This window comes from Symsagittifera roscoffensis, chromosome 7 (assembly GCF_963678635.1).
Source record: "Symsagittifera roscoffensis chromosome 7, txSymRosc1.1, whole genome shotgun sequence".
Lineage (NCBI taxonomy): Eukaryota > Metazoa > Xenacoelomorpha > Acoela > Convolutidae > Symsagittifera > Symsagittifera roscoffensis.
In genome coordinates this window covers 41,092,142-41,118,765 of record NC_087068.1, presented here as the reverse complement: position 1 = coordinate 41,118,765, position 26,624 = coordinate 41,092,142, and the positions used below count along the sequence as shown (strand labels likewise).

Sequence of the window (26,624 nt, the reverse complement as noted above, 5' to 3'; positions counted from 1 at the left end):
TGATTTTTCTACTTGTTCTTGTGGTAAAAAATTTTCTATCATTTTTTTGTTTTTTCTTTCTTTTTGAGATATTTTTGGGTCTGGCGTTTTTGTATTGTTCTGAGTTGTGGTTTGTTTCTGATTTTGTTTTTCATGATGAACGTTGTCTTTTTCATTTGTTTCTTTTTCTGTATGATTTTGAATAACTTTCAAACCTGTAAAAGAATATAATTGAGTTAATTCGCGTAATGCCTTTTGGGTAGTAAGGTAAAAAGTTGTTACGATGTTGAACAATTTCTTTTTTGGATAAATCTGTGAGTTTATACGTTACGTCAGTGGGTTTGGCAATTATTTGGTATGGTCCTTTTCGAAGTGGTTGAATTTTTTTTAGAAATTCCTTTTTGTGTATTAAAGTTAGGTATTAAAACAAATGTTCCAATTTTTAAATCTGTGGCTGGTGTAAAGCGTGAATTAATTTGGTTGTTAATGTTTTGCCTTTGTAACAATTTCTTTGTATCTTTTTGGTACATTTCATTACGTTTTTTATCTCTATTTAATATCCATTCGGTATGTGTGCCGGAGGCTAATTTAAGAATTTGTGGATGAAAATGATCTTCATCACGTGTGTGTGTAGCTAGGTTATAATAAATTGAATCTTTATTTGGTTGGCAATAACCTTGTGCATTTTTATGTGCATTTGCTGTAAACATAATTGGTTTTCGTGGCTTTTGATTAAAAACCATTTCATATGGTGACATTCCTAAAGTTGTCGTAATTTGTGAATTATATGATAAGGGAATTAATTTTACATCTGCTGACCCTTCTGTGTATCGTGTATCATTTCCCTTAATAATACATCTGAGATATTCTTGTAGTGAGCGATTCATATCTTCGACTAAACCGTTTGTCCAAGGTGCATGAGATGTACGTGGTTTATGTTTGATGTTGTATAAATGGCATAGTGTGATTATTTCATTATTAATAAATTCTGTACCGTTGTCTGTAACTAAGGATTTCGGGTAATCCGAATTTTGCTATCCAATGTTCATAAAGTGTTGTGTACGCATAATAAGCATTACAATGTGGTACTGGGTTGAGTGCTACATAATGTGTGAATGCATCAACAATGACCATAATGTAGGAGTTTCCTTCTGAGGATGGTGAAATTAGTCCTTTTGTGTCGAATGAAATTCTATGGTTGAAATAAAAACTTTTTCCTTTAAAATCTTGTTTTTGTGCTATTTGTTTCTGATTTGGATACGGTTTGTTCAATTGACATATTATACAATCATTGCATAATACTTTTATCCAAATTTGTGCATTTGGAAAATAAAAATTTTGTGTAAAGTTCGAATATGTTTTTTTCTGATCCGGAGTGTCCCTTTGTATTTTGTGTATGGGAGATGTTAAAAGCTATTAGTATCATACTTAAAGGTAGACAGTGAACTCTAGTATCATTTAATTGATATTCTAAAAGATCTGTAATTTCATTAATTGTTGTATTGTTAAATTTTCTGATTTATCGGAGAAGTGTTTTGTTTCCTAAAATTGTGGTATCAGCTTTTACGGGCTTAGTTTTGTATTTGTGCCATGATTTTAGTTGTCTAAATACTGGATCGAGTTTTTGATATTGTTAGATTTTGATATTGTTTTAAAAGTTCAAGTGTAATTTTATCTGTTGGAGGGAGAAAAATATTGTCAACTTCTAGTTTTGATAGGGGAATTGTGTCAAGTGGGTCATGGAGGTCAAAAACTTGATTTATTGTGTATTTTGAATCATTTGTTTGTGGTCCTGATAAATTTATTTTATCGGTCAAATTTTGTTTTTCAATCAGTGGAAAAAGGTCTTTTTTATACGAGTATTGTTTTATTTTCTTTTGTTGAGTATTATTTTTTTATCCATTGTGAGTATGGAATTGGTTTAAAAGTTGATTTTCCTAGTAAATCAACTTCATAGTGATTATTTTGGCAATCTAAGTAGAGTGGAAAAAGTTGTAGGTTACTTATTTGTGATTGATCAATGTCAGTTTTTACTGCGTATTTGCATTCCAATCGGGGTGATGTTTTATTTTTTGCGAGATAGAATTTAATATTCTGTGGTATTTCAACTGTAGTTTTTCGTGTAAGTAATTCAAGAGGCGTATTTCTACTTAATGTGTCTGGTAATGCAAGGTTTTTTCCTGCTGTCCAAACTATATGTAAGTTTGGGAATTTCATTAGAATTAATTGAAATCTATAAACTCTATGATTTGGATTTGATTTTTGGTGTAAAGAGAAATATAATTGGTTTGTGATCTGTAAATAGAACTGTTGGGTGTTTTGATCCAAGTATCAGAAATTCGTATTCTGTAAGTGTATAAATTATAGCCGTATATTCTCTCATTAGAGTTGAGAGTCGTAGCTCTGCTTGTGTAAATAATCGTGAATTTGTTGATATAAGATTCATTTTATTCGTTTCATTATGTGATTGTAGCAATGCTGCGCTGATGCCAAAATTTGAAGCATCGCACATTGCATAGAATGGTTGGCTTGGATCTGGAATTGTGTTTGAAATTTGTTCTGTCAAAAGTTTTTTAATTTCTTCAAATCGTGTTTGATGTTCAGTGGTCCATTCAAAATTATTTTGTTGTCTGAGGATGTTGTAGAAAGGTCTTAAGTATAATTGCATTTTGTAAACGTATTTACTTAAGATATTTAACATTGCGAGGAATTCTTGGATTTTTTTTATTTGTAGGTGGTTGAAGTTTTTGGATAGCATCAATGCGTGATTTTAATGGAGTGATAGTGTTTCGTTCAATATTATGTCCTAAAAATTTTACGCGTGTTTAAAAAAATGTGATTTATCGGGGGCTGCTTTCAGATTTTTGTTCTGAAGTATTTTATGAGATTCTTCTAAAACTGTAAACATTTCGTCTTTGGATTGTGATTGCATAAAAACATCGTCTAAATAGGTGATTGCATTTTTCTTGAGTGTTAATGGTCTAAAAATTTTACTCATGAAAGCTGAAAAAGCTGCTGGTCCTATGGATATTCCATAGAATAAGCGATTAAATTCATATTGTTGATTTCCAATAACAAATTGTGTTAATTGTCGTGATTGTTCATCTAGTGGCATTCGATTATATGCACTATTCATATCTGCTGGGTCATTTACCAAGTTTAGTTCACCTTGTGTATATGAGTGTGGGTAGTCGTGCGGTGGGATTGGGGGGGTTAAAGGGATTTTCACGTATTTGCTCAGATGTTGGTGTTGAACCTAAAAAATCTGAGGGTATACTTGAGGTGCTGCGTTGTGAAAGGAGTGGGGGAGTTTCTGGTAATGTACTACTTAAAATTTCTGAAGTAGTTGGTGATAATGATTGGGGTATATCGAAATGAACTCTGGGGGTTTGAAAATTTCTATTTCTTCGTGGATGTATAATTTGTCTATTTATTTCGACTATATTTTGATTTTGACTAATGTTTCTTATTCTATTTAAATCTTGTGGTAATGGGGGGTATAAATTATATGTTGGTTCACTTAGGGGTGCTTGTCGCTGAACTGGTTCTAGTGGTTCAGATAAGCGAGCGTGTCGTTCTTCGAAAGTGTACGGGTTATCTTGGAAAGAAATTCGTGTGGATGTTTGGGGGTTTTGAGTAGTTGTGGTTGTGGGTATGACTGGGTTTTCTTGGGAGGATGTCGGTAAAGACTGATGTTGTGGTGGTTGGCTAGCAATTTTGGAAATGTGTCCAATTAATTTTTTTCTAGTGGGAAGATTTATGTTTGTTGTAATATTCTTCGATGAAAAGAATTAGAAGTATTGTTGCTAAGGCGAATGTGATTATTGCCTTTCTTACACATTTGCACATTGTCATGATTAGGGATGATAAAAATGCGATAAAAACTACAAATAGTAAAAAAATATCTGTTCTACTAAAAATTGTTCGCATCATTTAAATAGACTTTGAATTATCGTACCTGTGAATGTGGTCAATGATTTGGGAAAGTTGGAGATATATTTCAAATAGGGAGTAGAAAATTTAAAAAAATATTGCAAAAAATTATTAGAATGATTATTAAAGCTTCAAAAGTATCAATAAAAAATATTAGCGAAAATTTAAAAAGAATGAAAAATTTTATGAGAAAATTTAAGATTGTATTTTTTAAGATATTGACTGTTTGAGAGAAAAGCATTTAAGAAATGATTCGTTCGCCGAATATTTTTTGTTGTTTGGGGCGAGATTCAAGTGTGGTCGGACTATTTGTTGGTTTTTTGACAAGTGGGTTGAGTTTTGTGAAAAATTTGTTGGGGGCTAATTTTATGGTGTTCGGGAGGTCTTCTTAGCTTTGTTTTTCTTTGGTTGATAATCTGGGGTATTTTTGAAATATTTGTACTTTAGGCCAAATTATAATGGTCTTTTTTGACTTTAGGCTGATTCGCCATTTTTAATTAGAGGGTTTTTGAGGTCTGAGTTGGGAAAAAATTGTTGATCTTTGCGTTATTAGATAAGGGAGGGTTGTAATATTATGGTGGTATTTATTTTAGTTGTCAAATTTTAGCGGGTTGCTTATTTTTGACCTGGAGGTTGTGAAGTTATAGTTATAGGTATGCCTGGAGTTTAGTATCTATCGGCTAATAGGTTGGTGTTAGAGATATAAAAAATGACGGATTTGAGTAAATCCTATTCGCTGAATCTGAACTAAAATTGTTGCGTATGCTTCAGCATGTTATCTCGAAAATCTGAAAGTTCAAAATGATTTAAATGTGTAAAAATTTTTAATTTTTTAAAATCAAAGTTGTTTTTGAAATTCAACTCTCTTTAATATTTTAGATTGTGGGATGAATGTTTTGTAATTTTTGCGTGGTTGATTTCTAAGTCGTGATGATTCTCTGTGTTCTGATTTTTCTACTTGTTCTTGTGGTAAAAAATTTTCTATCATTTTTTTGTTTTTTCTTTCTTTTTGAGATATTTTTGGGTCTGGCGTTTTTGTATTGTTCTGAGTTGTGGTTTGTTTCTGATTTTGTTTTTCATGATGAACGTTGTCTTTTTCATTTGTTTCTTTTTCTGTATGATTTTGAATAACTTTCAAACCTGTAAAAGAATATAATTGAGTTAATTCGCGTAATGCCTTTTGGGTAGTAAGGTAAAAAGTTGTTACGATGTTGAACAATTTCTTTTTTGGATAAATCTGTGAGTTTATACGTTACGTCAGTGGGTTTGGCAATTATTTGGTATGGTCCTTTTCGAAGTGGTTGAATTTTTTTTAGAAATTCCTTTTTGTGTATTAAAGTTAGGTATTAAAACAAATGTTCCAATTTTTAAATCTGTGGCTGGTGTAAAGCGTGAATTAATTTGGTTGTTAATGTTTTGCCTTTGTAACAATTTCTTTGTATCTTTTTGGTACATTTCATTACGTTTTTTATCTCTATTTAATATCCATTCGGTATGTGTGCCGGAGGCTAATTTAAGAATTTGTGGATGAAAATGATCTTCATCACGTGTGTGTGTAGCTAGGTTATAATAAATTGAATCTTTATTTGGTTGGCAATAACCTTGTGCATTTTTATGTGCATTTGCTGTAAACATAATTGGTTTTCGTGGCTTTTGATTAAAAACCATTTCATATGGTGACATTCCTAAAGTTGTCGTAATTTGTGAATTATATGATAAGGGAATTAATTTTACATCTGCTGACCCTTCTGTGTATCGTGTATCATTTCCCTTAATAATACATCTGAGATATTCTTGTAGTGAGCGATTCATATCTTCGACTAAACCGTTTGTCCAAGGTGCATGAGATGTACGTGGTTTATGTTTGATGTTGTATAAATGGCATAGTGTGATTATTTCATTATTAATAAATTCTGTACCGTTGTCTGTAACTAAGGATTTCGGGTAATCCGAATTTTGCTATCCAATGTTCATAAAGTGTTGTGTACGCATAATAAGCATTACAATGTGGTACTGGGTTGAGTGCTACATAATGTGTGAATGCATCAACAATGACCATAATGTAGGAGTTTCCTTCTGAGGATGGTGAAATTAGTCCTTTTGTGTCGAATGAAATTCTATGGTTGAAATAAAAACTTTTTCCTTTAAAATCTTGTTTTTGTGCTATTTGTTTCTGATTTGGATACGGTTTGTTCAATTGACATATTATACAATCATTGCATAATACTTTTATCCAAATTTGTGCATTTGGAAAATAAAAATTTTGTGTAAAGTTCGAATATGTTTTTTTCTGATCCGGAGTGTCCCTTTGTATTTTGTGTATGGGAGATGTTAAAAGCTATTAGTATCATACTTAAAGGTAGACAGTGAACTCTAGTATCATTTAATTGATATTCTAAAAGATCTGTAATTTCATTAATTGTTGTATTGTTAAATTTTCTGATTTATCGGAGAAGTGTTTTGTTTCCTAAAATTGTGGTATCAGCTTTTACGGGCTTAGTTTTGTATTTGTGCCATGATTTTAGTTGTCTAAATACTGGATCGAGTTTTTGATATTGTTAGATTTTGATATTGTTTTAAAAGTTCAAGTGTAATTTTATCTGTTGGAGGGAGAAAAATATTGTCAACTTCTAGTTTTGATAGGGGAATTGTGTCAAGTGGGTCATGGAGGTCAAAAACTTGATTTATTGTGTATTTTGAATCATTTGTTTGTGGTCCTGATAAATTTATTTTATCGGTCAAATTTTGTTTTTCAATCAGTGGAAAAAGGTCTTTTTTATACGAGTATTGTTTTATTTTCTTTTGTTGAGTATTATTTTTTTATCCATTGTGAGTATGGAATTGGTTTAAAAGTTGATTTTCCTAGTAAATCAACTTCATAGTGATTATTTTGGCAATCTAAGTAGAGTGGAAAAAGTTGTAGGTTACTTATTTGTGATTGATCAATGTCAGTTTTTACTGCGTATTTGCATTCCAATCGGGGTGATGTTTTATTTTTTGCGAGATAGAATTTAATATTCAGTGGTATTTCAACTGTAGTTTTTCGTGTAAGTAATTCAAGAGGCGTATTTCTACTTAATGTGTCTGGTAATGCAAGGTTTTTTCCTGCTGTCCAAACTATATGTAAGTTTGGGAATTTCATTAGAATTAATTGAAATCTATAAACTCTATGATTTGGATTTGATTTTTGGTGTAAAGAGAAATATAATTGGTTTGTGATCTGTAAATAGAACTGTTGGGTGTTTTGATCCAAGTATCAGAAATTCGTATTCTGTAAGTGTATAAATTATAGCCGTATATTCTCTCATTAGAGTTGAGAGTCGTAGCTCTGCTTGTGTAAATAATCGTGAATTTGTTGATATAAGATTCATTTTATTCGTTTCATTATGTGATTGTAGCAATGCTGCGCTGATGCCAAAATTTGAAGCATCGCACATTGCATAGAATGGTTGGCTTGGATCTGGAATTGTGTTTGAAATTTGTTCTGTCAAAAGTTTTTTAATTTCTTCAAATCGTGTTTGATGTTCAGTGGTCCATTCAAAATTATTTTGTTGTCTGAGGATGTTGTAGAAAGGTCTTAAGTATAATTGCATTTTGTAAACGTATTTACTTAAGATATTTAACATTGCGAGGAATTCTTGGATTTTTTTTATTTGTAGGTGGTTGAAGTTTTTGGATAGCATCAATGCGTGATTTTAATGGAGTGATAGTGTTTCGTTCAATATTATGTCCTAAAAATTTTACGCGTGTTTAAAAAAATGTGATTTATCGGGGGCTGCTTTCAGATTTTTGTTCTGAAGTATTTTATGAGATTCTTCTAAAACTGTAAACATTTCGTCTTTGGATTGTGATTGCATAAAAACATCGTCTAAATAGGTGATTGCATTTTTCTTGAGTGTTAATGGTCTAAAAATTTTACTCATGAAAGCTGAAAAAGCTGCTGGTCCTATGGATATTCCATAGAATAAGCGATTAAATTCATATTGTTGATTTCCAATAACAAATTGTGTTAATTGTCGTGATTGTTCATCTAGTGGCATTCGATTATATGCACTATTCATATCTGCTGGGTCATTTACCAAGTTTAGTTCACCTTGTGTATATGAGTGTGGGTAGTCGTGCGGTGGGATTGGGGGGGTTAAAGGGATTTTCACGTATTTGCTCAGATGTTGGTGTTGAACCTAAAAAATCTGAGGGTATACTTGAGGTGCTGCGTTGTGAAAGGAGTGGGGGAGTTTCTGGTAATGTACTACTTAAAATTTCTGAAGTAGTTGGTGATAATGATTGGGGTATATCGAAATGAACTCTGGGGGTTTGAAAATTTCTATTTCTTCGTGGATGTATAATTTGTCTATTTATTTCGACTATATTTTGATTTTGACTAATGTTTCTTATTCTATTTAAATCTTGTGGTAATGGGGGGTATAAATTATATGTTGGTTCACTTAGGGGTGCTTGTCGCTGAACTGGTTCTAGTGGTTCAGATAAGCGAGCGTGTCGTTCTTCGAAAGTGTACGGGTTATCTTGGAAAGAAATTCGTGTGGATGTTTGGGGGTTTTGAGTAGTTGTGGTTGTGGGTATGACTGGGTTTTCTTGGGAGGATGTCGGTGAAGACTGATGTTGTGGTGGTTGGCTAGCAATTTTGGAAATGTGTCCAATTAATTTTTTTCTAGTGGGAAGATTTATGTTTGTTGTAATATTCTTCGATGAAAAGAATTAGAAGTATTGTTGCTAAGGCGAATGTGATTATTGCCTTTCTTACACATTTGCACATTGTCATGATTAGGGATGATAAAAATGCGATAAAAACTACAAATAGTAAAAAAATATCTGTTCTACTAAAAATTGTTCGCATCATTTAAATAGACTTTGAATTATCGTACCTGTGAATGTGGTCAATGATTTGGGAAAGTTGGAGATATATTTCAAATAGGGAGTAGAAAATTTAAAAAGATATTGCAAAAAATTATTAGAATGATTATTAAAGCTTCAAAAGTATCAATAAAAAATATTAGCGAAAATTTAAAAAGAATGAAAAATTTTATGAGAAAATTTAAGATTGTATTTTTTAAGATATTGACTGTTTGAGAGAAAAGCATTTAAGAAATGATTCGTTCGCCGAATATTTTTTGTTGTTTGGGGCGAGATTCAAGTGTGGTCGGACTATTTGTTGGTTTTTTGACAAGTGGGTTGAGTTTTGTGAAAAATTTGTTGGGGGCTAATTTTATGGTGTTCGGGAGGTCTTCTTAGCTTTGTTTTTCTTTGGTTGATAATCTGGGGTATTTTTGAAATATTTGTACTTTAGGCCAAATGATAATGGTCTTTTTTGACTTTAGGCTGATTCGCCATTTTTAATTAGAGGGTTTTTGAGGTCTGAGTTGGGAAAAAATTGTTGATCTTTGCGTTATTAGATAAGGGAGGGTTGTAATATTATGGTGGTATTTATTTTAGTTGTCAAATTTTAGCGGGTTGCTTATTTTTGACCTGGAGGTTGTGAAGTTATAGTTATAGGTATGCCTGGAGTTTAGTATCTATCGGCTAATAGGTTGGTGTTAGAGATATAAAAAATGACGGATTTGAGTAAATCCTATTGGCTGAATCTGAACTAAAATTGTTGCGTATGCTTCAGCATGTTATCTTGAAAATATGAAAGTTCAAAATGATTTAAAAGTGTAAAAATTTTTAATTTTTTAAAATCAAAGTTGTTTTTGAAATTCAACTCTCTTTAATATTTTAGATTGTGGGATGAATGTTTTGTAATTTTTGCGTGGTTGATTTCTAAGTCGTGATGATTCTCTGTGTTCTGATTTTTCTACTTGTTCTTGTGGTAAAAAATTTTCTATCATTTTTCTGTTTTTTCTTTCTTTTTGAGATATTTTTGGGTCTGGCGTTTTTGTATTGTTCTGAGTTGTGGTTTGTTTCTGATTTTGTTTTTCATGATGAACGTTGTCTTGTTCAATTGTTTCTTTTTCTGTATGATTTTGAATAACTTTCAAACCTGTAAAAGAATATAATTGAGTTAATTCGCGTAATGCCTTTTGGGTAGTAAGGTAATAAGTTGTTACGATGTTGAACAATTTCTTTTTTGGTTAAATCTGTGAGTTTATACGTTACGTCAGTGGGTTTGGCAATTATTTGGTATGGTCCTTTTCGAAGTGGTTGAATTTTGTTTAGAAATTCCTTTTTGTGTATTAAAGTTAGGTATTAAAACAAATGTTCCAATTTTTAAATCTGTGGCTGGTGTAAAGCGTGAATTAATTTGGTTGTTAATGTTTTGCCTTTGTAACAATTTCTTTGTATCTTTTTGGTACATTTCATTGCGTTTTTTATCTCTATTTAATATCCATTCGGTATGTGTGCCGGAGGCTAATTTAAGAATTTGTGGATGATGAAAATGATCTTCATCATGTGTGTGTGTAGCTAGGTTATAATAAATTGAATCTTTGTTTGGTTGGCAATAACCTTGTGCATTATTATGTGCATTTGCTGTAAACATAATTGGTTTTCGTGGCTTTTGATTAAAAACCATTTCATATGGTGACATTCCTAGAGTTGTCGTAATTTGTGAATTATATGATAAGGGAATTAATTTTACATCTGCTGACCCTTCTGTGTATCGTGTATGATTTCCCTTAATAATACATCTGAGATATTCTTGTAGTGAGCGATTCATATTTTCGACTTAACCGTTTGTCCAAGGTGCATGAGATGTACGTGGTTTATGTTTGATGTTGTATAAGTGGCATAGTGTGATTATTTCATTATTAATAAATTCTGTACCGTTGTCTGTAACTACTGAGATATTCACTGAGTACATCTGAGTACATCTGAGATATTCTTGTAGTGAGCGATTCATATCTTCGACTAAACCGTTTGTCCAAGGTGCATGAGATGTACGTGATTTATGTTTGATGTTGTATAAGTGGCATAGTGTGATTATTTCATTATTAATAAATTCTGTACCGTTGTCGGGTAATCCGAATTTTGCTATCCAATGTTCATAAAGTGTTGTGTACGCATAATAAGCATTACAATGTGGTACTGGGTTGAGTGCTACATAATGTGTGAATGCATCAACAATGACCATAATGAAGGAGTTTCCTTCAGAGGATGGTGAAATTGGTCCTTTTGTGTCGAATGAAATTCTATGGTTGAAATAAAAACTTTTTCCTTTAAAATCTTGTTTTTGTGCTATTTGTTTCTGATTTGGATACGGTTTGTTCAATTGACATATTATACAATCATTGCATAATACTTTTATCCAAATTGGTGCATTTGGAAAATAAAAATTTTGTGTAAAGTTCGAATATGTTTTTTTCTGATCCGGAGTGTCCCTTTGTATTTTGTGTATGGGAGATGTTAAAAGCTATTAGTATCATACTTAAAGGTAGACAGTGAACTCTAGTATCATTTAATTGATATTCTAAAAGATCTGTAATTTCATTAATTGTTGTATTGTTAAATTTTCTGATTTATCGGAGAAGTGTTTTGTTTCCTAAAATTGTGGTATCAGCTTTTACGGGCTTAGTTTTGTATTTGTGCCATGATTTTAGTTGTCTAAATACTAGATCGAGTTTTTGATATTGTTAGATTTTGATATTGTTTTAAAAGTTCAAGTGTAATTTTATCTGTTGGAGGGAGAAAAATATTGTCAACTTCTAGTTTTGATAGGGGAATTGTGTCAAGTGGGTCATGGAGGTCAAAAACATGATTTATTGTGTATTTTGAATCATTTGTTTGTGGTCCTGATAAATTTATTTTATCGGTCAAATTTTGTTTTTAAATCAGTAGAAAAAGATCTTTTTTATACGAGTATTGTTTTATTTTCTTTTGTTGAGTATTGTTTTTTTATCCATTGTGAGTATGGAATTGGTTTAAAAGTTGATGTTCCTAGTAAATCAACTTCATAGTGATTATTTTGGCAATCTAAGTAGAGTGGAAAATGTTGTAGGTTATTTATTTGTGATTGATCAATGTCAGTTTTTACTGCGTATTTGCGTTCCAATCGGGGTGATGTTTTATTTTTTGCGAGATAGAATTTAATATTCTGTGGTATTTCAACTGTAGTTTTTCGTGTAAGTAATTCAGGAGGCGTATTTCTACTAAATGTGTCTGGTAATGCAAGGTTTTTTCCTGCTGTCCAAACTATATGTAAGTTTGGGAATTTCATTAGATTTAATTGAAATCTATAAACTCTATGATTTGGATTTGATTTTTGTGTAAAGAGAAATATAATTGTTTTGTGATCTGTAAATAGAACTGTTGGGTGTTTTGATCCAAGTATCAGAAATTCGTATTCTGTAAGTGTATAAATTATAGCTGTATATTCTCTCATTAGAGTTGAGAGTCGTAGCTCTGCTTGTGTAAATAATCGTGAATTTGCTGATATAAGATTCATTTTATTCGTTTCAAAATGTGATTGTAGCAATGCTGCCCTGATGCCAAAATTTGAAGCATCGCACATTGCATAGAATGATTGGCTTGGATCTGGAATTGTGTTTGAAATTTTTTCTGTCAAAAGTTTTTTAATTTCTTCAAATCGTGTTTGATGTTCAGTGGTCCATTCAAAATTATTTTGTTGTCTGAGGATGTTGTAGAAAGATCTTAAGTATAATTGCATTTTGTAAACGTATTTACTTAAGATATTTAACATTGCGAGGAATTCTTGGATTTTTTTTTATTTGTAGGTGGTTGAAGTTTTTGGATTGCATCAATGCGTGATTTTAATGGAGTGATAGTGTTTCGTTCAATATTATGTCCTAAAAAATTTACGCGTGTTAAAAAAAGTGTGATTTATCGAGGGCTGCTTTCAGATTTTTGTTCTGAAGTATTTTATGAGATTCTTCTAAAACTGTAAACATTTTGTCTTTGGTTTGTGATTGCATAAAAACATCGTCTAAATAGGTGATTGCATTTTTCTTGAGTGTTAATGGTCTAAAAATTTTACTCATGAAAGCTGAAAAAGCTGCTGGTCCTATGGATATTCCATAGAATAAGCGATTAAATTCATATTGTTGATTTCCAATAACAAATTGTGTTAATTGTCGTGATTGTTCATCTAGTGGCATTTGATTTTATGCACTATTCATATCTGCGGTTGTGAAATATTTACCATTTATCTTTGTTAAGATAACTTTTATTGGTTCAATAGGCCAATTGCATTTTGATTCGTCAATTAGTGAATTGAGGTATCTAGCGTCTAAAACTATTTTTAGTGATTCACCTTTTGCTAGAATGATAACAGGGTTAATGAAGGTGTTTCCTTTTGGCTGTTCTTCTTTATTTACCGGTGAGATAATTTCGTATTGTTCTAAAATATCAAATAATCTATTTACCTTGTCGTGTAAGTGAATCGATACTTTACTTGCTCTTTGTTTTTTGAAAACTGCGTCAGGTTTTAATGGAAGATGTAGTGATGAACTGATTTTTCCAACGTCAAATTTTGATGTTGCGTAGACTGTTGAATATTTTAACAGTTGTTTTGCTAATTTGTCAAATTCATCTTGTGTGATTTGTGAGTGTTGAAAATTAAACATTGTTAAAAAATTTTGTTGTTCTTTTGTGTAATTTGTTATATTAAATGTCGGTTTAAAATTTGATGTTTTTGTGAATTAATCTGTATTTTTTTTTCATTACTTATTATATTATTTATGGATAATTCTTCGTTAAGAATTGTTGATTGACAAATATCTAATACTTGTAATATAATATATACTCGATAGGCTACTTCAATTATAGGGGAAGTTGTAGCGTTTGATTCGCAATATCCTAAAAATCCTAAGGGTAATGTTATTTGATATGATGTATTGTTATACACATGTAATGAAATAATATCGGAATTCGTATTTTTTGAGTATTTTATGCATGAGATTGTAATTTTGAAGAATTTGTGAAAGGTTTAAATTCGAAGTCTGACATAAAAAATTGTTGTTTGTTTTGATTTTTGTCATACTGATGAACTTGTTTTATTGAAAAATTAGTTATATTTGCTGATAGTGGTTTCAGGTGTTTCCGTTTTTGATTGTAAATGAGGTAAAATTTTGAGAAAAATGGTGGTTGTTTGTTTAATCTGTGGCAGAATGTTAAGGCTGTGTTTTTTGTTTTTGTACATTTGTCTTTCATATGGATTTTACTATTTAAGATATTTATTGTTGGTATATATTTAGTAATAATTGGTGTGCCAATGATATTGTGCTTAATATCAGTAATATGAAATGTTTGTTTAAACGGCTTGTTCAAAATTTTGCTTTGTTCCATTGTTTTTGTGGGAAGGAGGAATAATTGGATTTTTCCATAGTTTACTAATGTTTATCCTTGTGCTGTTGCCAATTTACTAGATGTTTCAAGAGGTGTTAAATTTGGGTGTAGTGTCTTAATTTCGTTCCATGTGGGAATATTAATTATATTTGATTCTGCTCCTGAGTCGATTAAAAAATCAATTTCAAGATCTGGTGGTTGAATCTCTTTATTTCTTGGGCTCTCTAAGAGAAAAAGAATTGTCCAAATTTTTTCTCTTGGTTGTTCTTTTTGTATATTTTGATAAATATGTTTTGTGTTTGAGCATTGTGTTTCATCATTTTTATTAGGTTTAATTACCGTGTTAATTTCGTTTACGTCTTGTGTAGTTTGTGTATTTTTATTAACAGGTCCAATGTAGTATTATGAAGGAGTTCCAATTGATTTTCATATACATGTGAAGTAAAACGTTGTTCGTATATGATAGGTTCAAAGTCGTTTTCGACTGTTATCTTATTTACAGAGATGGTATTGCCTGTATCACTCTCAGTGTCTGATGATTCACAATTAATGTGATTTAGTTGTAGTTTAGTACTTCCGGTGTCATCAATACCTGGGGGGTCTGAAGTTGTTTCTTCATTTGTTTGTACTTGAATAATGTGTCTTTGATGTTTTGGTGTGTTACTTCTACATCGATGTTTAGAATCGGGATAACGGTTATTATTCCTATGTGGTGACTGGGAATAATTTCTGTATCGATTATTGTACCTTGAATTTCGATTTTGTGAATTATTTCGTGATCTGTTTTGATAGTTATTATTTGATCTGTGATAATTTGATCTATTATTTGAGTTATTTCTTGATCTATTGTTTGGATAGTTCTGATTTCGATTGTTTGAATAACTTCTTTTCCTATTGTGTGAATAGTTTCTATTTCTGTTGTTTGATGAGTTTCGTGATCTATCATTGGAATAGTGTCTATTCCTTGGGTTTGAATGGGAACTGGATGCAGAAACAAATTCTGTTGTGTTTGAATTCGATCGTGAATAGTTATTTTGGTTATTTTGGCTGTTCAATCGCGCTGTCTATTTTGTGAGAAATTTCGTGATTTTCTTTGTTTGGGCGATCTACCTCTATAACTTGAGTTATATGGTGATTGGTTTCTTGAGTAATTTGAGTTACTTGGAAGTGGTTTTCCTGAACTATTATTACTATATATATTTTTGTTTGGTAGATTTTGATCTTTTTTCATGTATTGATAGAATGATTTACTTGGTTCTTTGTGCTTTTGAGGTTTATTCTGATTATCTTGTTGTTTTTGTTTACATTCGGCGATACTGTGTCCGTATCGTCGGCAATAATTACACCATTTTTTGAAAGATAGTTTGCTTTTCAAATTTGGGTTCTTTTCATAGATTTTTAGTATTTAAAGTGATTTTTTCAATCAGGTCTGTGTCTGATTCTTGTATATTATTTAAATGTGTAGTATTTGTTTCAATTCGATTAACAAATTGTAATTTTAGATTTTCTGTTTCTTCGAGTTTCATTGTTATTTCTGCTTGATCTAATTTGCCTACTAGTTTTCTAAAATCTAAATCTGGTTCTCGAATTGAGGAAGGATGAGATGCTCTCTTTTTTATAGCTATTTTCCTTAATTGAGGTGTTAAGGTCATCATTAAAATTTCTGTCATTTTTGTGTTTTTGTAGTCATGTGTATTAAGTGAATATGTTTTTTGAACTAATGTTTCGAATCGTACTGCTAATTGTTTAATTGTTTCATTTGGTAATCTGCGTAATTCGTTGCATAAAACTCCTTGATGTTGTTTGTTTCTTTCAGAATCAAACATTTTCGAAAACTCTTGTGTAAAACTTTTCCAATCTGATTTTATTTCTATAGGTAGTACTGAAAACCATTTTCGAGCTGCGCCATCTAGTGTTGTTTGTATTAACGCTGTGCGTCTATGCATCCAATTTTGATGGAGTAGTGTATTAATTGGTTCAGGTCCTATATTTAAAATTAATTTTGCTGTGACTGCAATTAAATAATCTTCTACAGAATATTCAGGGTCTGTTCCTGTGAATACCATCAGTGGTTTATTCGATGTTATTGATGATCTACCCATGAGGTATGGATTCATAGTCATCTGTCGTGATTCTGCGGCATTTGGCATTTAAGAAAAATTTGAAAATTAATTTTTTGTTATTTCATGTTGCTGGAGGTAATATGGAAGCTGTATTTCATTTTGCATTTGAGTTGTTTGATAAGAATGCATAGTCATTGGGTTTTGTGGCTGTATTGGTTGAAAAGATTGTGTGTTAAATGGGTTTTGTATATGCATTTGTTGTGGATTTTGTATATCTGTCGGATTTTGTGGGTAAATTTTCATATTTTGGGACGGATGAGATTGTCGCGGTCTTCAAAATATCTGGTTGATAGTAATCATCATCATCAGATGATAAGTTATTTGTGTTATAAGGTTTCTGTTGTTTTTTTTTATTTTGTTGAAAAAATGGATAATTTTCACTATAATCCTGTGGAGGGTATGGATTATCAGGGAAATTTACTGAATTGGTTGATGTATTTGGGAGATTCCAATAATGGGAACATACGTGATTTAAATTTTGTGTATTTTTTCGAGGGGGTTGATTTGTTTTTTGTTGGTGTGCATAATTATAATTGTGTTCTGCAAAAGTGTTTTTTTGTGAACGTTTTTCGTGTTTTTGACGGTTTTTTTTTCATTAGTCTATATGTCTGATAGTCCATATGTGAGTATTTTGGGGCAACCGAAGGTTTAACGGTTGACTGTAAGGTTACCTGTGGTAGTAATGTATTTGTATTTTTTGGTGTTGTGAGATTTGGGAGTATTGGTGAAATACTTTGTTGTGTAGTTGTTACTGTTGTTTGGACTACTTCTTCATTTATGAAGTGTGATGGTGTTTGAATATCTTGCTGTGTAAGATTTCTAGTTCCATTGAGATTTTCATTAAGTATGACTGTTGAATTTAAGCTGTTATTTCGAGTATCGGGTAAAAAAGTATTATAATTTAATGGTGTTGCGTCAACCGTTAATGGTATTACTTTTACATAATCTCTGTGAAAAGATATTGTACTTATCGCTTGACTCGAGATATCTTGTGGAATGTTTATAAATGCAGGATGAGACCATTCAGGGTCCCAAACGTAATCTGATTGTTCTGCAATGACAATGTCGTCATTGGTACTTTGGGGTCTGAAATTTTTTCTTGCTTTTGAAATTAAATCTAGGTTGTGGGTAAAATAATCTATTATAAACCATGCTAAAATTTTTTGTAAATCATGTTTGGTGTTTTGTGAGACATCATTATTGGTGAAATTTTGGCGGATTATATGTAAAAATGTTGAAAATATTGTGATTTTGTTTCTTACTTTTGTATGTTTGGATGTTTCTATTGGTGATGTGCTTTGAACTTCCGTTTTTTCTAATATAGATATATAACTATATATTATTGCAAAAACTTCATTAGTGAATATTGAGTTTGCTCTTTGTGAATTATGATATTGTATGCTTTTGATGTATTCTATGAATACTTTCGAAAATTCTAAGCCTATATCGTCTGTTTGAATTACATATTTGTTATGAGCTGTTCGTGGTGTGCTGAAATCTATGGTGTAGATTCCATATTGTTGTGTTAGGTCACATATGTCTTTTAGATAATGTTCTTTAATTTGTCTTTTGATTTTTACATCCGGGAATTCTGCTTTGCATGGACTGATTCCTGGTTCAATTAAATTTACGAGTAAGTTTTTACAAAATTGTGTTTCTCCTCTATCATGGAGTGAATCTATAAGAAAGGGAAAAATTGCTTCTTCATCTGGACTTTCGTCACTTTGAGTGTGGCTCATTTTTTCGTTTGATAACTGTTAATATATAACTATCAATATGTCTAATTGGTTGATTCCAATTATATAGGTGTACTGGTTTGTGTTTATATTGTTTTTTATTCTTCTTTTTCCTCTTTTTGATGAGTTTGAAGTTGTTTCTGAGTCGGAAAAATATAATTGATTATAGATGGGGTAGTTTTTATTTATTGATTCCTTTAATTTGTATAGTTCGTCTAAACTGTTGGTTTCTGATTCGGAAAACGCGTTTCTATTTTTTGAAAATCTTTTTCGTGTGATTTGTCTTTGTTTGCTTACAATTTTTCTTTTTATTGATTGTCGTTTCGTTCGAATGTATCCAACTGTTTGTGTATGTGGAGTTATTACAAGATCATATTTTTGGTTTTCTATTTCACAATTGGGTAAAACGAATGTTTGTTTTTTTCCTAAATTTTTGAATGACATAAGGCTTAGGATGAAGGATGCAAGATTGTTATGCGTGATTTTTATATCCTAGACTGTTATTCCTTACGATTTTTTGGTTAGCCTAACTTGGGTCTTTTATGTAGGGTTGGAGAGAAAAGTATATCGATTCCGGAGAATGATTTTTTACTTTCTCGTGGCTAGTCTAAGTTAAGGTGTTAAATTACCTAATCTTACTTAGGGGTAGTGATTGTGTTCAAGGGTTGGAGAATAGTAAATCGATCCACAAGGTTCAGGTATAATTAGAACGCAAGTAGTTCGTTAGATACTATTTTAAACTTACTAAGTCTAATATCTATCCTGGGTCTGGTAAGAGGAGGGTTCAAGTGAAGGATAAATAACCGAAGCTCTTCACTGTTTAGCCTAATTTGAATGGTTAGTATTATTAAAAATTTCCATTAGTCCTGGGTCTTTTGAAAAAGTTGGGTAGTGAATCGACGTTTGAGGTCGTTAGACACTTATTAAGTGGGTGGGGGAGAACAAAAGTGTTCTTTTTGATCCGAGGATAAGCCTTGATGATCAGAATTAAAAATTAATGAGATAGAAAATTTATTAAGATCCAAGGATAAGCCTTGATGATCTGGTTTAAAATTAAGTAAATATAAGTTTAAAATGGTTTAAATTTATTTGATATAAAGTTTTAGTTTTTTATGATGTTAGTTAGCTTAGGATTGCTGTTATGTTTAGGTGATGAAGCTGGAACAACAGGATGATTTATATATACTAACAATTTATTGTCATGCTACTAATTTATATTTTTATTTTTATTAAATATTTTTCAAATAAATATGTTTTATATAATACTGCAGAAGTTGAGAAAATGATCTGAGATCTTTTTGTCAATCGTTATTGTACATTAGTAATTTTGTTTAGCGCCTGAGATAATCATGAAGATTTTCTTTAAAATTTCATGTTTGCAAATGAAAATCTTAATTCATTGCTAATAAGATTCTAAATATAAAAATTTGTGTTGGCTTTTGCCGTACAACCATGAAACTAAATGGTAAGTTTCTATGTAGTCGTATGTCGTCTCTCGTTCGAAGTCTCCTTCCAATACCGGGTAGTTCTAGTATTGTGCGGAATATTGGCTCTGATCTTTTGAGTCGTAGAGACATTTCAATTAAATTATTATCGTGTAACATTTTGAAAATGTTTTGTCTAAATTCTAATCTATATTTGGTTAATTCTAAGCTATTAAGGTCTTATTCGAGACTTATGGTTGCACCAGTTGAGTTAGATCCTTTTGGTTAACTCATAGAGTAATTTCGGATAGGTTACACCGTCTGCTCGTCACGCTATCTTATTTTCGGCCGGATAGATTCGTGCAACTTCTTAGTCTAATACCGATCCTAATCTTACTCTTATATCTACTAGTCTCAGGGTGTTTAACTAGTCTCTGCTAGGCTCAATAGATCTAGAGTATACTGGCTTATTGCGGCAGCTGAAGTTCTCTTGGAGAGGCAACTAATTTCTAAGTTAAATTCAAATCTCTCTGGTGCTGAAAATACAAGTATTTTCAGCACTTACAAATAAGTGGGTTGTTAGTTGGATGGATTATGATTGGTTAATATTAAAGATTTTACAGTGGTAAAATATCTAATTTATCCAATAATAAAATGTAGTTTAGATCAGGTTCCAATTCCGCAATAAATATTCCATCAATTTTACAGGTGCTTTTTTTGACTTTGTTTGAAAATATCTGATTCTTATCAGCTTTTGAAGTAATTTTTTTATTTCCAAATTCATACTATCATTGATTTTCAAGAAAAAAAATTGATAGTACCTTAACTTTTTCAAACTCTGTTTAAAATTATAAACAATTGCCGCGGGATTAGCTTGAACAGTTTATTTGATGATGAATCGCTCTAAAGTTAAATCTCAGAGTAGTTAACCATTTTTGGAACTTGAAAGTGAATCGCTCACTTTGTCCACGCAACGAGTAGTTAAAAATCTTACGTCATATGTTTTCATTCAAATGATACTGAACCATCGCCAGGTGAACGAACCCGTTGACTTGAAGCCAGAGACAAATTTTATCACCTAAAATGGCAACAATTTTAATGTAACACTTCATCAACATCAATGATGCATGTAAAAGTGATGCAAAATGATGCAAGTCACTCAAATGACGTAATTATTGGCTGCTTTTATTGTTTAATTTGTCGCTTTTGGCTCATGTAACCATCGGATGTTTTTCAGACTCAGTTTTTATCAAAAAAAAAGACTCCTCGCGAAGCCGTGCATGTTCCGGCTGTGCTTAAACTTCTATGGAAAACATTAAATTTTTGAAAAAGGATGAAATTTTCACAAAAAACTTTTTTTTTAGAAAATCTTTAACCAAACGCTCGTAAAGTATAACTCGATTGTTTGCTTATAACACCGTAATAATAAGACAAAACAGCCGTCCTCAATTCAATAATTAGACTAATTTTCAGACTATGTCGCGCCTAAGTTTCGACCATTGCGACTAATATATTAAGACAATCGCGACTAACTCTCAGTTTATATCGTGACTAGTTTTCAGACAGTAAACGTCGTGACTAACTATCGGACTATCGCAACGACAATCGGTATCTCCAGACTTCGTCAGCGGCTATAAAAATCTGTCCACATTATAAATTGAATTATAATCGGTGCGACACATAGTCTGGAAACTAAACGCCTTATGGCTCAGTTACATGTTCATGCTTGGCAACCATGTGCATTCCTTCATAAATACCAACACGTAAAAAAAACTTTTTCACTTATTTTGGAAAAGCAGACAATCGATAGCATTTCCATTGCTTTGTTTGGGGGAGGGCTGAAAAGGAAGCAAGTTTTTGGTCTAAAACAACAACACTGAGGCGCTATTTTGGCACATTATTCAGGGGAAGTAAACAAAAGATGAAAGACGGTCGAATGACTTATTCAGATGCATGAAAAATGTTGAAAATATCCCCCAAATGAAATATTCAAGCCGGTCTCGGAAAAGGCGCGGCTAACGGGAAGGGAATCATTGTCTGCGTCTCGAGTTTTATCTTGTGTATTTTCGGATAGTCGCGATTGATCTTATCGCGAGTCTATTTAAAATTTAATTTGGCTATTATTTCAGGAGAGGAATAATATTTCCTTATCAAAAAGATTCCTTATTGAACAAAGTTGACTCAAATTTCGTGTTGAAATTGTGTGGAAATCGGATCAAAGGAATGCAATCTATTTCCTAATATACACACACCTGTGATAGCTCAAAAAGAGAGGAGAGAAAAGCGTTGTTTGATATATCTGATACTTGTAATCTCTCCGTAATTCTTCCAACCTATTATTCTTGTATCATACTCATCAAACCTCTGCAGGGACGGACGACCAGCAGAATTATCCAAAGAAGCACCGCCTTTAATGGGAAATTGCGAAACAAAGAGAATTTGCGAAAACTCATTATTTTTTCATCAACTTGAAACTCGCTCTGCAAAGACTCTCTATCAATAAAAACTCATGTAGAATTTATTTTTTAATAAAAAATAAAAGAAAAATCCGGTTCATTTATCTTTCAATTATAGCACTATGTAAGCTATAAAAAACCAATTTGGGTGTAAAAGCAAATTATATATTAATGATTAGTGGAACAGATATCTTTAATGAAATAAAAAGGTATCAAGAGAACTCAATTTTGTGGTATTTAGTTGCATTTTTTTGTGAATTTCAAAATATACTCTCTTGGTGATAATTTGGTATCAATTTTTGAAAAAAAAAGTCGGATGAATTTGTGGGACTAATAAAAGAGATGGGAGGGAACGATGGCGTAGGGAGGCTTTTCCGCCAAATTTTAGTACCTTAAAGTAAGTTTGTACGGAGTCACGTTTTTTTTTTTCGTTTTTCAGTTTGTTCGGAGTCAAGTTTGTATGTTGTCAATTTTTTCGCACTGTTTCAGACATAGTTCCCATTCAAATTAATCTGGGCTTTTTTCAAAAATTTATTTGTTTTTAGCTGGTTCAATGGCATTTCAACCAGTTCAATCCTCTCTTTTTAACTGAAATGAAACAAATTTTAAAAATTTTCAAACTATTTTTCTTATTCCTTTACTCAATTTCATATTTCGTAAAATAACCGTAGTAGAAACAATATATGCAAATCGTTACACCATTTAAATGTTTCATAGTGAAAGAACCTTTGTTTAGTCCCAAGTTATGCTTAATTTTGCTACTAGTTTTACAAACTAAAAATTTGTTGACTGTATAAAAAGGTTGACGCTAATTTGTATCTTTCAAATGTTTGTTTAGAAAATGATAATAAGTTTTTTTCCTAAAAACTAAAATGTGTACAAACTGAACACAACCATTTTTTAAAAAATTTAAATTTTTTATAAAAAAATCAAATGGGGAGCAGAATGCTAGAAACTGGTACAATCTTAGAAAAATAATGATTGATTCTTGTTCAAAATTTATTGAGAACTTGGAAAAAGGAAGTGTATTTTTCAGACAATTAATTAACAAATTTTTTTTCGTGATAGATCTTACACGTTGGCAAAACGTTTTTATCACGCCACTTATCATGATGTTTCAATTAAAGTGTTAACAAATTTGGTGATTCAGTGCCTGGTGTTAGAATAGATTATAGATACTATTGATTTGCCCAATAAACGATGAAAAAGTGAGCCATTCGAAAACGAATAAAAATTATCAAAGATTACGTTGATAATAAACTATAAAAAGACTGCTCGTACCAGGACGAAAACCTGATTGCTCCGATTGCCTTTCAAATTCTGTGGAGCAGTGTTCGTTTTAAAATTTTCTGGAAAAAGCTTTGAGATTTTTTGAAAATCATCCCCCATACGCCATATTAAGTGCAAAATGATATATTTCACTCTTAGTAACAAATCAGTTGTGCCAAATAGCCTGCTTCATCAAATTTGGAACGCCATTATTGTCCCACGTGGTCAAAAGACAATCTTTAAACCCCCATAACTTAACAAAAATTGGTGACAGGTGATTTTTTTTGAATAATTTGAGCTCAGGACATCAATACGTTTCAGATGGTATTTAAACGTTTTGCCAAAAATTGCTAGATACAAAATCGAACTATTGGTCTGGAAAAAAAACACCACGAGCACAAATATTTCGTCATTTTCTTTGGAAATAGTCGGAACAATAAATGATTAGGGGGAAATTTGAATGGCCAAAAAAATACCGGTAAAGTTCAATGTCATTTTCACTTGATTCAAAATTATCTGACTGCGATTTCTGAGAAGCATCGAAATGAATGAACCAGCTTGTTTTTCTTAAACGTTTAGCAAACGTTAAGCAAAGTTGTAGGAGTTCAAGTAGTCATGAGTTTTTAGAGCATCATGTATAAGCAACTACAAAAATTGTAGTTTTTAAGAACCCAATAAACGGATTTGGGCTGGCAAGAAGTTAATTAAAAAAATTATAATACCAAATTCAGAAATGTTTGAAAGACTTTAGAATGGTAGTGTGGTTGTGAAAAGTTTCAATTTGTCTAAAAGTCTATTCCTTGAAGCATGAAAGTTTCAAGATGGTCGCGGTGGTTGTGCCGTTTCATGGATCGCAAATTCTTAACATATCGCTTGTCGGTCGCAAATTTTGCCCTATTTTCTGCATGCGGCAAAACTCTGGAATTGCTAACTTTGGTCTGGAAATAGGAAACTTTGGTCACAAATGTCTGGAGAAAAAAAGCGAACTAGCCAGAAACTTTTCATTTGGCCCAATAGTTTTCAGAATATTTCTTTCGAGAATTAGTTTTTAAATTAATTTATAAATTAAATAAAATAGAATTCTTTTAAATTTTTTTAAAAGAAAATTTGAGTTCATCCTGAATACAATTTGAATTGAGTTACATTCCGAAAATCCATTCTACAAGAAATGTTTATATAAAGTTTTATCTTGAGACGACGTTTAGTTGAACAAACTCTTCTGGGCTCTTGGGAAATGCTGCTGCAAGAGATTCATTCTCGGGAAGTTTGGATAAAATCCCCGAACTGGAGTTTCAGTGTTGGAAATTGTCTCAGTTTTGGCACCGTCGACAATTTTCAACAAACCATCTAGGGGCGAAATTGTAAGCCCCTTTCTTCCTATCGGACTGATATTGTTGAAGTTTTTGGTCGCAAAGTCTACAAAATTGGTTATATTTTTGGGCGAAGTTTCAATAGGTGAGCTCATATTAGGTCTGCAGCATGTTTGTTCGTGCTTGTCCAAAAAGGCTTGCTTTTTGAATTCTCGGGCGCATTTTTTGCACGAAAACGAGTAGTTTGCCATTTTTGAACTGGTTGAAATTTCAGCAACAGAAGTTAAGTTTCCGTTTTTTATTGATTCGAATGCCAAAGGGGAAACTTTTTCAGCTCTGGCTTGGAATTTTGGCTTATGCCACCTTCTGTGAGACGCTAAATTAGCTGGACAGTTGAACTTTTTCGAACATTCCGGACATTTATACTCGACTTGAAGTATGTTGGAGCACTTATGTTGAGCTAGTTGAAAAGCATCGTTGTACTTTATCTTGCATAGTTGACAAATGTAGTCGCCGATTATGTTGGGGATCTTTGACAGCTTCTCCACCGCCTCTGGAGTCATGAGGGATTCCATGCGGATGACCTCGTCATCTCGGTATCCTGCAGAAGTGACGTCATCTTCCCCATCTATTCGACTGGGGTCTGAACCCACGTCTATTCCACTGTCGCCTGAAGCTAAAAGGAGAAAAAACATACAAAAGGAAATAAATCAAGTTGTTTTCAAGCAAGAGCAAATTTGGGAGTTTTTTGAAGAAAAAAAAATGAGAAAGTGTTCTCTCTGTAAAGGTTGTTTGAAACTTTGCTACAGAGAGAACTGAGTTTGAGACCCAACTGAAGACTGCCATTGCAGCTTTTTGATTTTCGACGGATCTTTCCATGGACATGAAATATTGAAATTGGTGATCGAAAAATTCCATACTCTAATCAAAATTTTTCGAAGGAAAATTTAAAAAAAACGTGTCATGACTCAATATTTGACAAGATATTTTCAACTATTTGACTCGTTTGTAGTTTCTTTTAACAATTTTTTCGAGCAGTCTTTGGATTTTCTTTTGAAAATTTTCGCCTTAAAACAATTGTAAAATTAAACTTACCGAGCAGTTCGAGTAGTTGAGAGTTTACTGGTGAAAACATCGCTCCTTTCCCCTTCCCACTTGTACAGCGCTTCTTTGCATTGAGCGAAGCAGCCGACAGTCCCGAAGACGATCCCCCATGATGTCGCGCACCCTGATGCCCCCCACCCACGTGATCGAATGTCCTCTTTGCTCCTCCAATCAATGGGTTGAAATTTGATGCCTTCTTGGGTGAAAGTATTTTTTCACTGCAGTTTAGGTTGAACAGCTGGTTGTTGAAATTGAGATCAACGTGTTTTTGTAGTCCTTTTCCGGTCAAATCGAAGCTATCGGCAGAAAACTTTGTGAAGTTTTGGCCAATCAGGTGTTGCTGGAAAGATCTCTGAATCATCAAGTTTTGCAGCATTCTCATTTGGTAATTATAATTCAAAGGTGAACTACTAGTGGTATAGTCTAGCTGAAGTTGTGGGTTGGTTCGGAATGAAAAATTTGGCAGAGTTTGAAGACCAGGTTTTTCGAAATTCAGGATTTGAGATCGAATTAAGCTCATGTTGAGAAAATTATGGTAGGACTGAATGTTCGCAGGTGCAAAGTTAGCAAAATTTGAATTCACCAAGCGGTCGTTTAAAAGACTTTCTGCTTTCAGAGAAAACTCTGGCAGTTTTAAATTTAAATTATTTTCTGGAATTGCGCTATCAATTAAATTTGGAAAGGCATTCGAGGCGCCAAAATTATGAAGATTGTCAATTGAGAATTTTGGTGATATTTTTGTATTCAAATTTTGAGATTGAAGCTCAAAATCGAGTCTTTTAGCAGATGTGGCGCATTTGTCAATCATGGTGTTTTTGTCATCGGAAAGAATTCTTTCGAGCGAAAACTTAATCGGAGCTGCTTTCACATTAGATTCCGATATCGCCATCTTCAAGTTTACAGAGATTACTCTCAAAAAATGAGATACAAAAATTGATAGTTTTATGAGGAAAATATCAAAGAGCAGCTTAAAGTATATCAGCAAGACAGAAAAGTGTGCAATATTTGAAAAGATGTCCGAACAAATGTTATT

General features: G+C 32.1%; 1 protein-coding gene across 2 annotated transcripts; it reads right to left on the bottom strand.

Moving 5' to 3' along the window:
• Positions 1-24,299: 24,299 nt before the first annotated feature.
• Positions 24,300-26,624, bottom strand: LOC134851083 (uncharacterized). Of its 2 annotated transcripts, none has more exons than XM_063867005.1 (2): positions 25,583-26,624; positions 24,300-25,163 (listed from the first exon to the last, which is right to left on the bottom strand). In XM_063867005.1, exons 1-2 carry the CDS (start codon positions 26,478-26,480, stop codon positions 24,379-24,381), a joined length of 1,683 nt encoding a protein of 560 aa, XP_063723075.1. In that variant the 5' UTR covers positions 26,481-26,624; the 3' UTR covers positions 24,300-24,378. The 2 variants fall into 2 exon arrangements, with proteins under 2 accessions (XP_063723075.1, XP_063723076.1); XM_063867006.1 differs by having other exon boundaries at positions 24,300-25,157.